General features: G+C 44.4%; 2 protein-coding genes and 2 non-coding genes across 6 annotated transcripts in view; all 4 read left to right on the forward strand.

Annotated features, from left to right (window-relative positions):
• The first annotated feature begins 1,616 nt into the window (after positions 1 to 1,616).
• RPL27A (ribosomal protein L27a) lies at positions 1,617 to 4,204 on the forward strand. The gene is made up of 5 exons (XM_039706916.1): positions 1,617 to 1,708; positions 1,974 to 2,037; positions 2,496 to 2,571; positions 3,328 to 3,502; positions 4,014 to 4,204. Exons 1-5 carry the CDS (start codon positions 1,706 to 1,708, stop codon positions 4,140 to 4,142), a joined length of 447 nt encoding a protein of 148 aa, XP_039562850.1. The 5' UTR covers positions 1,617 to 1,705; the 3' UTR covers positions 4,143 to 4,204.
• On the forward strand, positions 2,903 to 3,034 carry LOC120501500. The gene has a single exon (XR_005627311.1). It is a non-coding gene; the product is annotated as a small nucleolar RNA SNORA3/SNORA45 family (small nucleolar RNA).
• Positions 3,691 to 3,822, forward strand: LOC120501501. Its single transcript, XR_005627312.1, has one exon. It is a non-coding gene; the product is annotated as a small nucleolar RNA SNORA3/SNORA45 family (small nucleolar RNA).
• A 3,097-nt stretch (positions 4,205 to 7,301) lies between the features above and the next one.
• Positions 7,302 to 13,994, forward strand: part of TRIM66 (tripartite motif containing 66) — a 45,346-nt gene continuing 38,653 nt past the window's right edge. For 2 of the 3 annotated variants that reach the window (XM_039707756.1, XM_039707757.1), the window contains exon 1: positions 7,302 to 7,590. In XM_039707756.1, coding sequence (XP_039563690.1) covers positions 7,371 to 7,590 — 220 coding nt within the window. In that variant the 5' untranslated portion in view covers positions 7,302 to 7,370. Of the gene's footprint in view, positions 7,591 to 9,280; positions 9,418 to 13,994 lie in introns of those variants that run through there. The other variant, XM_039707758.1, reaches the window with a different exon arrangement.

Consider the following 13,994-nt stretch of genomic DNA (forward strand, 5'->3'; position numbering starts at 1 on the left):
ATTTTATTGTTGTATCACAGATACTGCTCTTGGCTTTGTGCTGTGCATGGTGCCCAAGTCACATTCGTCCTTGATCTGGAAATAGAACTCCTGTTGAGGTTCTGTAAGTTTTCCCATAGTCTGAAGAAGAAAATTTAAAAACAAACAAATAAAATGCTTCAATATATGTTGCAAGTCTGACAGACAATGAAAATTAGCTGAAGCCTTATTTTATTGTATCACAGATACTGCTCTTGGGTTTGTGCTGTGCATGGTGCCCAAGTCACATTCGTCCTTGATCTGGAAATAGAACTCCTGTTGAGGTTCTGTAAGTTTTCCCATAGTCTGAAGAAGAAAATTTAAAAACAAACAAATAAAATGCTTCAATATGTTGCAAGTCTGACAGACAATGAAAATTAGCTGAAGCCTGTTACCTTTAGAGGAAACCCACCACGCTCTGGTTTTCGTCATTCTCAGTGTGAGTGCCGTGGTTAGACGGGCTTTGAGGCTTGCGCAGTTCCTGACCTGGCAGTGGTTCTGGTTTGCTATCAGCCTCATAGAGCAAATTCCGGGGGCTGTGCACTGAAAAGGTGAAGTCGTTTCCTTCTTCAGTTACCTCCCTCACACTCCAAAATACACAAAAGCTTAAGTGTAGGCGAAATGTCTGTGGAATACCAGGTGCTTTTGCTGCGGAGGAAGTGTCGCCACGACTGGTACCTTCCATTAGTTCTGCTCTGCGATACGCTCCAAGTTCCAGAATGACTGCTAGATGTAATTCTTGAGAGTGGAAGGAGTAACGTCACTTGTACAGGTGGCTTCTGGCCTTTTTATAAACAACAGCTGCTAGTGAATGTAGGGGGAAATACGTAATTCCTCTTCAGAAAACGATGGATAAAACGGTATCGGGACATGCTGAGGAGGTACTGCAAAGGCGAGACAAAGCCACGGAATGCCAGTGTACAAAAATGTTGTGCTGTAAAACCCATCTCCTGTGCCAAAGCTGTTTTGCTCCATTTGCACTTTAAAAATTAAAGGAGAAAGCTTTTAAACATTGTGTTATCTGTCAGCGTGTTCCCATTTTTGTGATGTGAGTCAGAGGGTGCCACTGGACAAGGCCAGATCATGGCCCAAAAAACCTGTGGGTGCCTTTTTGATCCTCAGACTACAGCTTGTAAACAACCCTCGTGTTACCTGGAGGTTTGTGCTTGAGGGGATCGGATGAACAAAAGCTAAGACGTTCATTACTTTCCCTACTAAATTAGTTAAAACTAATGGCGTTCCTCAGCATGGAACATCGTAAGTGCACCATAAAATTTCTAAAGAAAAATAAATCCAGTGCTGAGGCCTGTGTTTAAAATTGGTAAAGTTTTGTTTAAAATCTTAACAGTATAAAATCCATTAAAAAAAAAAAACAACCTAGAAGCCAAGCTTAAGAAACAGTAACACTCCAGGAATTCACACTCCAGTGTGAAGTAATTGTGTTTAAGGACGTAGTGTTCATTTCCCACTATTATGGATGTTTAATAAAGTGACCAAACTTGCACATATTCCTAAATTCAGTTCGAAACGCCGCTTTGGCGCTCTTGGAGCGGACACGGAGCGCCGCCCGCCGCTCCCGCCTCAGCCAAGCCTCGCGAGATCTCCGCCCCGCCCCGCCCCGCCCCGCGCGCCTTGGCCCGCTCTCGCGAGAGCCGCGCCCTTTCTCTCCCTCGCGCACGCCGGCAAGATGGTGGGAGCTGCGGCCGGGCCGGGAGGGGAGGGAATGGGATGGGACCGGACCGGGATCGGGACCCTGCTCCCGCCGCCCCTCGCTCCCCCGCCGGGACGGGACTGCGGAGTAGCCGAGGGTGGTGGGGAGGCGCGGCTCGGAGCCCGCGGCGGGCGGCAGCGGCGCGGGCAGGCCGGTCCGCCATGGCGCCCGGCGGCGCGGGTCCCGGGGCGGGCGCGGGGCTCTGGTGGCGCTCGCTGACGGCCGCTGTCCCCCTTCCCCGCAGCCCTCCAGGCTCAGGAAGACCCGGAAGCTGAGAGGACACGTCAGCCACGGCCACGGCCGCGTGGGTGAGTGCGGAGGCGGCCGCGGGTGCTGAGGGGAGGCGGCCGCTGTTCCCGCATCCATGGGAAGGGGCTGTGCGTGCAGGGACTGCCGCAGCCTGCGGGTATGGAGCAGGGCTGCCGCTGTTCCCGGATCCATGGGAAGGGGCTGTGCGTGCAGGGACTGCCGCAGCCTGCGGGTATGGAGCAGGGCTGAAGGCCGCAGCGTGCGGGCAGCTGCCGCGGTGATGGCTGATCGTGTCCTGCACGTTTCAGTCTCCCTGGGTTGATAATTTCCACACTGCTCAGCCCATCGGTACTGGGTGTGCGGCATCTTAAACTAACAGGGCAGTGCAGTCTTCCTTCCGACTCTATCCATTCCAGCCTTGTCACACCACAAGATAAAACAACTAAGTTGATACTGAAGGTATTTCTAAGTGTTGTGTGTAATATTAATGTAACAAGCTTAAAATTTTTCTTCTCAGGCAAACACAGGAAGCATCCTGGAGGACGTGGTAATGCCGGTGGTTTGCACCATCACAGGATTAACTTTGATAAATAGTAAGCCAACGTTGTAAATATCTACTAGCAACATGCATGCTCCTGAAGTAGAAGCAACTGACTTCTCTATGTGAATAAGCAAAGCTTTCTGCAATTCTGTGTGTTTTTTCTTTTAATGGAAGTGTGGCATTACAGCTGCTCATGTCCCCACTTAGCCTAAAACCAAAAACCTTCTCACTTGGCATTTTGGAGAGTTCAGTGCAGCATCAGGTAAAGCTGGCCAAATTATCTGTTACAGTGTGGTCCCTGCCTAGCAGTGCACACAGAACAAATTCAGAATGTGTTGTTGCATCCTGTTGGCTGCTTCAGGTGCAGGGGAGGGACACTGATCCCCGAGACTGTAGAGTCACACCTGGGCCCTGCCCGTGGTCCTGGTGTGCTGGAGTCCTCGGACAGGAACCACTGATCTCTATTCACTGGCTGTGCCCTGCTGGCTCAGTCAGTCACCGGGTCAGTGACAGCACTGCCAGAACATTCCAGGCAGGACAGCCCTCCCTGCAGGTGGGGATTCCCTGGAAATACAGCCTCAGCAGGGATTGAGGGTGAGTTCAAGGGAGAGAGTGTAATTGTTCCTTGGTTTGGATACTAATCAGTATTGCACCTAAATTCTACACACATTTGTATGGGAAAAAAGTGCAATGTGACATTCTGGATCCTCTGATTTTGTAAGATGTTCGTTTCAGTGTGAGTTCAGAGTTCTGCTTGCTCAGGGTGAGTTAAAAGTGGGATCTAATGCGGAATGTGTTTCTCCCACAGTCACCCTGGTTACTTTGGGAAAGTGGGCATGAGGCACTATCACTTGAAGAGGAACCAGAAGTTCTGTCCCACTGTCAACCTGGACAAGCTGTGGACGCTGGTCAGCGAGCAGACCAGGCTCAACTACGCCAAGAACGAGGCCGGCCTGGCCCCGGTCATCGACGTCGTGCGCTCGGTGAGTGCTGCTGGGGCTGCTGGGCCAGACCCCGGGCTCTGAGTAGTCACAGAAACACTTAGAGTGTTACATTTTCCCTGTAAGAACTTTTTGTCCTGCTGGTGTGTGTGTGTGGACAGGCACTGGCTGGTTTCAGATGTTCCTGAGGGAACAAAACCATGGTGGAGCCTGTTTCACTCCACGTCACCCTCGAGACTAGAGTCACATCTCCACATGTTTGGTTGTCTTGGTGTGCTATAGTTCTCGGACAGAAACATCTGATCCATATTCACTGGCTCTGATGTCCCGTGTCTCAGCCAGCCACCGAATCAGGGACACTGCTCTGCCTCTGTTGGCCACTTAGGGCCCACTTCTCACCTCATGTCATGATTGTCCTTTTAATGGAATGAATTGGCTGGATAAGGTCATGGTGATCCTGGTTCTGTTTTTAACCGGTGTGTGTTAACAGGCCTGAGTGTAGGAGCCTGCCAGCTAATTACAAACACTGAACTTCTTTTTTAAATCTTTCTAGGGCTACTACAAAGTGCTGGGCAAGGGGAAGCTGCCCAAGCAGCCTGTCATTGTGAAAGCCAAGTTCTTCAGCAGAAGAGCAGAGGAGAAGATCAAAGAAGTTGGTGGTGCCTGTGTGCTTGTGGCATAAAAGTTTTTGCTTTATTCAAATTTTTTGAATAAACAACGCATAAGATGAGCTGGTTTACAGAAGTTGTGTTGTTGTGATTTTTCTTTCCTGATTTCTCCAGACACAGTTTACACTTAATCTTACCTGCATAATATTTGATCTGTGGTTTGACTGCTCACTTTATTTTGAAATTGCCTCGCTACAGTGTTCAGTGCCTGCCATGTGCCTCACAAGTGTGAGGTACTGCAATGTACCTCACTGTTTTGTCTTTATAGGGTGGCAAAATTAAGTTCTGTATTTGTGCTGCTCTTTTCTTAGTGATCTTTTCTGCAGCTGTCTGAAAAGAGGACTTGGTGTGATTTTGATGAGGATTCTTGAACACTGAAATGACATCCAGGGGAAATTTCTGGGGATGGTGCCCTGGCCAGTGGGAATGGAACAGCAGGAGTGTGCACAAAGAAACACAAAGTGACAGCAGTGCACCAGTAACTGTAAACTGACATGTGCAACCTGCCCTCCCCAGGCTGGGTGTGCAATTCCTGCTGCTCCCACCTGTGGGACACAGTTGGTGCCAGCTATCCTCAGCCTTCCTTACAGCTGGCAAAGCAGTGGCACAGCTCTGGAACTGCTCTGTGTGCAGTGCTGATGTATTGGGTTTAAAGGACAGCCTGAAATAATCCTTGCTTGGTTGTAACATCAAAGTAGGACTTCTGGTGTCTGCAAGGCTTGGCCCTGCGTGCCACAGCAGGATCTAATGGAAAAAATAACTAATAACAAATAACTAAAGCCAGTGAGCTGGTTCTCAAGTGTCAGCCCAGGGGCCTATAAACACTGTCACTTGTTTTGTGCTTGCTGCTGAAGTTGATGCACATGACCCTCTAGTATGTGTGTGATGGAATCCTAGTTAATCAGCTTCTAACCTAGAGTTTGGCAGCAATTAAATTTAGAGGGCTTTTAGGGTGAGGTTGATGTGCATTCCATTTATAAAACAGTTCATCTTAGCCAGTGATCCTGCTGCTTGTGAATAGCTGTGACACAAATGGGCAGTTTGTTCCAAAATGCAGAGGAGTTTGGGAACTCTGTCTCACTGGCTGCTGGGACTGCTCTCCTCATTTGTGATGCTGGATGTGGCTCCATCCCCCACTCTGGCCCCAGTCATCCAGCCAGTTCTTTCTCCAGTGACCAGTGCACCCTCCAGGCCATGGGCAGCCAGTTTCTCCAGGAGAATGTGTAGGAAGTGGTGTCCAAGGCATTCCTGCAGTCCAGGCATACAGACAGCTCCAGCCTTTCCCTCATCCCCCAAGTGGGTCACGTTGTCAGGGGAGATTGGGTTGGTTAGGCAGGACCTGCCTTCCACAAGCCCTCACTGACTGGGTCTGATGCCCTGGCTGTTGCACAAGTGTCAGTTGATGGTGCTTGAGATGATCTGTGCCACGACCTTCCCCAGCACCAAGGTCAGGCCTGTCATTCCCTGGATTCTCTTTCTGCACCTTCTTGTAGCTTGTTTTATTAATCAGCCTTCTCCTCCTCCAGCTGCCTGACTACTACTGTGCATACCTTCCTCAGAACTAAATTTTAAACACATTTTTTTCACTCTTCCCCTTCCTACCAAAGAACTTCTACTCAGTTTTGCATGTTGTTCAAAAGGCATAAATTGAAATTTACAGTAACCTGCTTCTGCTCACCCAGCCCCAGATTTGGCTTGTAAGGTGACAGAGCATTTCCCAGTATGGGGCTTTGTTTGCACTGGTTCTCTGTGCATGGATGCTCTGGGCTGTGGTTTCTCTGTGTCAACATTGTGGTAGTTTCAGACCTCAACTTCCTACTGCAGGCATTACATGTTTTTGTAGGTGCACCTTTGTCTTAGCAACAGGAGCGGCCAGAAATGACAGAGATGAAGTGAGCTGGGAGGCTGTGCTGCTTCAGTGACATTTGCCCCTGATAGATGGTTGATGAAGATGCACTGTAAAAAGTGTAAGAGGCACTGATAAAATGTTAATTAAACCACAGGCACAGCTCATCTCCAAAGGGCCCTCTGGTTTTGGAATTGGAATCTGAAGTTTTAATGGTAGGTTTGAATTTATCTAAGTAATTTGTCAGTCAAGTTGGTGGGTATCTACCTAGTTCAATGGGTCTTGGGTATGAAATAGGATGCAGACTTTAGCATAGGGTCCATTTTTCTTCTAAAATATATTAAATACTGAAGACTTCAGGATACAATGCTTAAAAAACCTGGTTGTTAATTTCTGAGACACTCATAATTTTTTTGCATTGCAGAATAAAAATCCAAACCCAGATCTGCTGGTAGATTTCCACTGGAATCTACAAGAAGACAGAATGCCTCAGGAGAATAGATAGCCCTAAGATTAGAGCTGCTGCTCTTCTGTGCTGGAGAAATCTGGAGATTGAAGCTAATTCCTGTAGCTTCAATTCCATCCTGCTGGTAGCAGGGCCACCATGCCAAGGCCATCAGCAGCTCCATGGGACTCTGGTCCCAGGATGCTGGATCAGCTGGAAGGGTGGCTCCAGAGGAAATGAGGCTTTATCTGCTTTTCTCCTCTGTTACATCTTGCAGGAGTTGCCTTTTGCAGATCATCATCTGACAATCTCTGAGGGTGAAACATGAACTGCAAAACTCTCGGTTGACCTTGGGGAGCTTAGGCTGGTGGGAGGAACACTGGGAGGCTCAGGTTTGGTCTATAATCTGATCTGTGGTCGTCTTGGTAGCTAAAATTTGATTACTGCAAAGTGCTTTTTCTATGAAGAAGATTGTCAGACGATGCTGTACATTTTTCAAAGCAGCTTTCTAACATGCATTGCTGAAATGATGGATTTATGTGTATTATTTTATTTACCTGAAAACTGTAAAATATTTGAGTGAAATTGTAAAAGCAGCCTGAGAATCTCATCATTTTAATTGCACAGTTTCAGTGCTTCTAGCAGGAAGTGTGCAGCGTGTGACAATTCAGCTTTGTAAGTAGATCGATAGGGCAGATTAGTTCAGCTTTTACAGAAGTTGCAAATACTAGAGAGATAGTGGGATCATGGTTTGTAAACCTTAAACCACGCTTTCCTGCACAACAATCTGCAAAGATATTCTCCTCTGTAAAGCAGGTATGTGATTTTCAGCTGCAAGGAACTTTTTTTTCCCACAGGGGCTACATGAATGTTTTTTTTGATCGTGCATCCCGTGTTGCCCTCTGGTTTGCCCTTGAGAGATCGAGTGTTTTCTGAAGTGCAGGGCTTGCCATGAGCCATTTGGTGACTCTCCATGTTTTCAGGGCCAGAGCTCAGCCAGCAGGAATGGATTCTCTGGATCTGTTGTGGAATTGTTTGGTGTGCAAATGGGAGCTGCGGAGGAGGGAGCCCAGAATGCTCCCCTGCCTCCACTCCTTCTGTAAGGAATGCCTTCCAGGCTTGATCCAAGGATACAGCTGTGTGCCCACTGAGTATGAAGTTCTCTATGAAGGTAATATTTAAAAACTTTTGCTTGTGCTCTTTTTGCAATGCAGTATGATAAAAAGATGCATTGAGAAGCACTTTTTGAAGCCTATTCTTCTACAGCAATACTTTAAATTGATAAACTAGGAGAGTAAATATTTGTGTGAGCAGAGAGTGGATTGGGAACAAGCCACCTTTGTCATGTTTTTCATCCAACATCACTGTTTTGAAGAGAAATTACATAGGCAGGATTTTAAGTTTTTTCAGAATGGGCTGAATATTTCACATACCAAGTTGACATTATGAATATTTGATTTTTCTTAGCTTAATAAATGAATAAATGCTACAAGATAGTTTCTAGAGCAAATTTTTTTTGCAATCTTTTTGACATGCTGGACCTTTCTGTGGTAATGATTGTGGTGATAGTTTTGCCCTTCCTTCACCACCTCCTTCAGTGCCTCCCCACCAACAACACAAAAACACCCAGTTCTTTTGTTTCTAACTGAGGTAATAACAATTGTTATTACATATGTGTATTTTGGTGCACTGAAACTCTTATGTCATTGTGAGTGGTGTTTCTCTCTACCTTAACCCTTGTGGCTGTAACTCATCCTAACAAGCTGAGTAAACTAGTGAGGACAAGAAATTTTTTGGCTGTGCCTTTTGCAATCTTGGAGTTATTTATTTGTACAGTTCTCGGTCGTGGTGTTAATAGAAGATGTGTAACTTTTTTTTTTTTTAATAAAACCTCGATGGCAGAATATAGTAATTTGAACTGAAAGTGTCTTAATTGCTGTGGGGAAGCGTTCCAGACTCATTACTAATTTATAAGATGAGCAAAGGCATGTAGATAACTTGTATTTTCACAGGCTTTGAACTTTAGTTGAGTAGGAGGCATCATTTATTGTCTCATCTGTAGCAGATTTTAGAAACAGGTAGGAAGAGAAGACACCTTCCCTGAGGTGAGGGTGATCAGGACTGATGAGGTGACATAAACCAGACTAGTCCAGGTTTGAGAACAAATGGAATCAGTGTTCAGGGGTCACTGTTGGAAGGCTGGCAAAGCACAAAGCTAAAGGAAAAGGAAGAGGAAAAAGGCTGGTCATGTGTAGGGTACAGACAGAAAAATATGTGAAGGTAGGAGAAGGAGAGAAAGAGAACAATGCAGTCATTGCAAGTAATGTCTTTTTAAAAATTTTAATGCTTGGTCGTAGTAGGCCTAAAGTCTGAGGAACCCTTCTGTAATAAAATACTGTTGAAAAAAACACTCCATTAATTTTTCTGTATCCTCATTTGACATCTCAGCCATTTCTCTCCTCCTTCTTTCTGTTCACCAAGTGGAAAAGTGAAATTCTACCACTTGCTGATCTTGGATGAAATGCAGTTACAGGTTCTAATGAGTTGTTAAAATATTGGATATTTCTTTAAGGTGGACCAGGAATTGTTTGTCAATAGCAAAATGGAATAAATACTAGTTTATTTCTGTATTCCTGAAGTTTCTCTGTTTACTTCTTAATTTTTTTTGTAGATAGGGAACTTCTGTGGGAAAGAGCAAGACTGAAGACAAGAATAATGAACAGTGATGACCCAGTAAATGAAGTGAGACAGCAGGTGCAGGGACTCAGTTAATCTATGAGCAAGGAAAGCAGCAAAACCAAAACACCTGTGTCTCTTAATTAAGCCAATGACTGAAACTGCAGCCACCACAGGTCAGGCAGGATAAATTTGTGAACTGTGCTGATGGCATGATGTTAAATGTTGCTTTTCTGCACTGATTGCTGAGTTATGGGCAGTGCAATTCCAGTTTTCAGGGTCATCTTTGAGTTTGATCATATGCAGGTGCCAGTGGTAAAGGGTAAGTGCTAAACCATTGTAGCTGAGTAAATGTAAAATATTGCCTGTAAGAAAAATGTGTTGCTTACTCACTATGAATTCCTCAAGCAAGATGCAAGGGTGGAAAAAATGAATGTATTTGCGAGTGAAGTTATTCTGGTATTTGTCACAAAAAGATTATTTGAATGTGCAGGTTTCTGTTGCTTTACTACAAGTAGGGCTCTGCTAACATAAAACTCTTCTCTAGTTTGTTGTTTTGAAGTTGCTGAGAAGCTGGGAGTAAGTGCTCCTGATATTTAATGGGGATTGGTGTTGGCACTTTTATTCCTTTGTGGGTTTGAGGTGACTCCTGAATAAAAGCCCTGAGGTAGCTCCTATGGAAAAGTTGCACAGCCACCAGAATTTAACCAAACAGTGAGAACTGAGAGTTTGGGAGTAAACTGAGTGGAAAAAGGAAGTTATCTTTGTGAGTTTGGCTCGACATGTGCTTTGTCTATCAAGGGAACTTCAAGCTTCTCAATCTCTTTTCCATTTCTTTTTCTTGTTTGTTTTTGTTTGTTTGGGGTTTTTTGTGGTTTTGTTTGTTTGTTGTTGGGTTTTTTTTTGGCCAGTGTTGCTTTCCTATTTTTATTCCTTGTCTTCCTGTAACAGAGAATCCACATCCTCCTCCTCTGCAGATCTGCATGTTATGTGTTTCCAGTCTGTTTACTGCATGGGAAAGAATAATTTTCACATGAGGGCTTGAATAAGGAAATGAGAATGTTCTCACATCTCTTGAGGGGTAAATCTCTTGGATGAGACTTTTCCCTGTGTGTTGTGGTACAATGTTGTTTCTTGCTTCTTTGGGTCTACCTCTTTCTCATGAAGTTCTAAATACATTCAAAACCAGATTCATCTTGGTTTCTCTGTTTATCCCTCCTCCCTGAACTGGAGGTGGATGCCAAAAAAAATTACCCCACACTTGCAAATCTTCCTCTCTGTAAGATGTTTAGTGTTACAAGTTGATTTAGTGCTTTAAAGATCACCAACATGTTCATTCCAGAAGTAGTCAAATGAGGACCAGTGAAAGTGCATTGTTGGGAGAAGTTTTTTTTTTGCAAGACTGTCTCAGCTAAAGGTTTTTTTTTTGTTTGTTTGTTTTCTAAAAGAGAAGAAAAATCAAAAAATCACAGGTAATTGCTGCTCAGTCACAGTTAGGACCCCTGAGAACAAGGCAGATCAGAAAAGATGTACTGAAACAACTTATGGAATTCTTAACAGTTTGTGAACAAATTGTGTAATTAGCCCAGCCTGTAAATCAAAATGTTATTAGTAGTTTTTCATCTTTGTAAAATGCTTTGTGAAGTGGTGGATTTAATTGTGTAATGTTTTTGTATTTAGCATGTGTGTTGAGCTATTACTTTCTGCAATTTAATTTTTAAAATGTTCTTTGCCCTTTTGTGCTTTTCGAAGTTGGATAACAAAAATCCTGGAAAATGGCTGCATAATTTCTGCCCATATTCTCTGCATAACTCAAAAACTGTCCATGCTTGTGTTGTGTTCACTTAATGCCAAGAAATGTGATAGGGTCATGTATTACAGAAATGCAAACATATATTGGGGAAAACCAAGAGAAACCCAAACTTTTAAAAAGAACAAATGTGGCTTCAACTATTGACAGATGTCCACTTGCTGCATTTTATTATTTCCTGCTGGAATTAAACAGTTTTCTTCAGCTTGTATGATAGGATATATATATATATATAAACTTTTAAAAAGAAGAAATGTGGCTTCAACTATTCAACTATTGCATTTTATTATTTCCTGCTGGAAATAAACAGTTTTCTTTAGCTTGTATGATAGGATATATATATATATAAACCTGTGGGTCCTTAATTGTGAACACTTGTTGGTGAGGCACATCCAAAAGTCAGCAAGGTGTTGGTCAGAGGGATCTTTGGGGATTTATTTCAGGAAAAGGATTGAGCTCTAGGACTGCCTTGGCTCTGGGCTTGTTTTCAGTATGGAGTTTTGGCACAGGAAGTGTGGAGCACTGGCTTCAGGGGACTCCAGGTGTTGACACACAGTGCCTTAGCTTGTATTCAACCCGTATTTAAATAATAAAAAATAGACAAACAAAAAACCATCTACAGAGTTCTGCAAACCACAATTTAGTTCACAGGATCTCCAGGATACCCAATAGCCTTGTTTTGATGCACTCATTTAAGGCAAGTGATGCAATGCAATGATTTATTCATTCTGAAGGAGAACACCCTTTTGCTTTAATTAGAGCCACTTAGAACCAAGTGCATGTTTTACCTCCAAAAAGGGGAGTAGAAAGATTATTCTGAAGAGAGAAACTGTCCATAATGTATATATTTAGTCAACTTTAAGTGGGTTTAAAGTTAGTCAGCCCTTTGCACTGTGCTGTTTGGCTGCCAGGCCCAAAAGGCAAGTGAAACAATGAGGGGTTTAGTTATATAAATATGAAACTGTGGAGTGGGAGGTTGTCTTCAGAGCTGTTTCCTATAAGCTGTAATTGGATCCCTAGGGAAATGTAAATTATGCTTGCAGCTTGAGCTATAGTTAATGTTCTCTGAGAATAATTATTCTGATGGTTGTTGGAGGAAAAAGAGCAGAGGAATAGGTGCAACATGTGGACAGCAAGTACAAATGTGGTGTGTGCAGTAGCTCCACTGTTTGTTCCTTTATGCTGATCGATTCTCATGGTAATAATAAGTAAATTATCTGCATTGATTTATTTCTGAGGCAGTCAGCTTGAGGGTGCTTTCTATTTAACCCTGAGCAGACTGGAAGTCCTTGAAGCAAAACTGAGCTGTGCCTTTTCATGTACTTGGTGTCCATGGGTGGTGGAGAGGTTACAGCTGGCACTTCAGAGATGATTTCTGTAAATGATCCACAGCTCTGTCACTTAGAAATTAGATTGCTGCAGTATAGGTAGAGTAAAAACCTTGAAACCACTTAGAAATTCTAGTTCTTTCTTTATTTGTACTTTTACGAAGGGACACTCTGTGTTACTGTTGCTGGGTCCAATGCATTGTGGCAGCTCCCATTAACAAAGTGCTGTGGGATGAGCGAGATCTGAGCTGGGGCTCGAGCAGGATGAGGCACAACCTTCTTGTGTTCCTGAAAGCTGATTTTGGATATCGCAGGTGTGGAGTTGGCGTGTCTGACTAATGGAATTTCACTGCCTCTGAAATTCCATTTTTCCCCAGCCCTCTGTCCAGTTGCCCTGGCTGAAGGGAGTGTGAGAGTGGAAATAAACGTGGTGGCTGCTGGAAAAGGGCTGCAAACTAGTTCAGCCAGGTAAACATCTGCTGCTTTAGCTTTCCAGGGCTCAGAGGTGCCTGCACATGAGCACAGCCAGAGTTACACCTCTCTTTCTGCTGCTGGTGCCTTTTGTGGTGATGTTCGCATGCACAGGGCTGCTGGGGATGGGGCTGAAAGGAGCAGTGGGGCCCTGGCAGGATTCAGATTTAGGGCTGTTCCTCCACATCCCTCGTGTGCTGACACTTTGAAGGAGTCTCTTCAGTAGCTGGTAATTCACATGCACTGAGAATATCTTATTTGTGGTTTAACCTGCATATAATTCTGAAGTAGGGCTTTGTTCTGTGTATCACAATGAAACAGGGCTTAAATCCAGCATTAGGATCCTTGCTAGCCTTTCTAAGTTGATGGCCATCTCTTTAGCAGTGAAATGGGATGTCACAAATAATTTCAAGTGCTAAACAGCAGGAGGCACTGAACTTCTAAAAGATAATTGATACAAATGTTCCTGTCTCTTTCCTATCAATTTATTTCCATGCAAAAATAGAATGTGTCAACATCTCTGTCAGATTTTTTTGCTACTTCTAGAGGTTTTGATATCAATACTGGCCTCCCTTTAGGCACACAGTTGTACCTGATCTCCTACCATGTAAGCTGTTGTTGGAGTCCTGTAATTCCTTGCTGAGTTGCCTTTCAGATGCAGAAATTGCATCATTCTCCTACGTACAAACAGGGAGTCCCCAGGGCTTCTGACTACTCTTCCCTTCACCCACAGTGCTCTAATCATGATATATTTAAATGAGCTGTCTGCAGAGTGCAGGCTCTTAAAACAGATTAGCAGTGTTGTTTGGAGGCAGAGGTAAGGTAGGAAGGCAAGAAAAATATTTAGGTTATGGCCTGCAAAAAGTGCTGTGGGGGTGAATGGCACTGTGAGACCTGCTGCTACCTGGATTGGGAAAAGCTCCTCTCTTCCCTCCTGCTCCACTCTGAGGGCTGAGTGAAGACCCAGGCAAGAAGGGAAATAGGATCCTGCTGTCCATTTGGACTATGGGATTTTTATTTGGGGAAAAATGCAACCAAGGCAAGCTTTCAGAGGCCTGAATGAATCCTATAGAGGAAAGGGCAAGAGGAGAAAAACCCTCTGCACCCTGTAGTGACTCAGTGCACCTTTCTTCCCTGCTGCTTTGCCAGAATTCCTGGCCGGAGAAGAGGGAGCAGCCCCAGGGTGAGGTGTAGTGACTCCAGTGTGCACCACAGCACTGCCTGATCCCGGGAATTCCTGTGTCAGCAGTTCCTGCCACCCACCTGTCCCCAAAAACAGGTGGCTCTGTG

Source organism: Passer montanus, unplaced genomic scaffold (assembly GCF_014805655.1).
Source record: "Passer montanus isolate IOZ18808 unplaced genomic scaffold, ASM1480565v1 scaffold2, whole genome shotgun sequence".
NCBI lineage: Eukaryota > Metazoa > Chordata > Aves > Passeriformes > Passeridae > Passer > Passer montanus.

Bases quoted from the DNA above. Each gene is read 5' to 3' on its own strand.
- RPL27A (XM_039706916.1), top strand. The intron at 2,038-2,495 runs GTGAGTGCGGAG...TTTTCTTCTCAG, and splicing joins CCACGGCCACGGCCGCGTGG to GCAAACACAGGAAGCATCCT. The intron at 3,503-4,013 runs GTGAGTGCTGCT...AAATCTTTCTAG, and splicing joins TCATCGACGTCGTGCGCTCG to GGCTACTACAAAGTGCTGGG.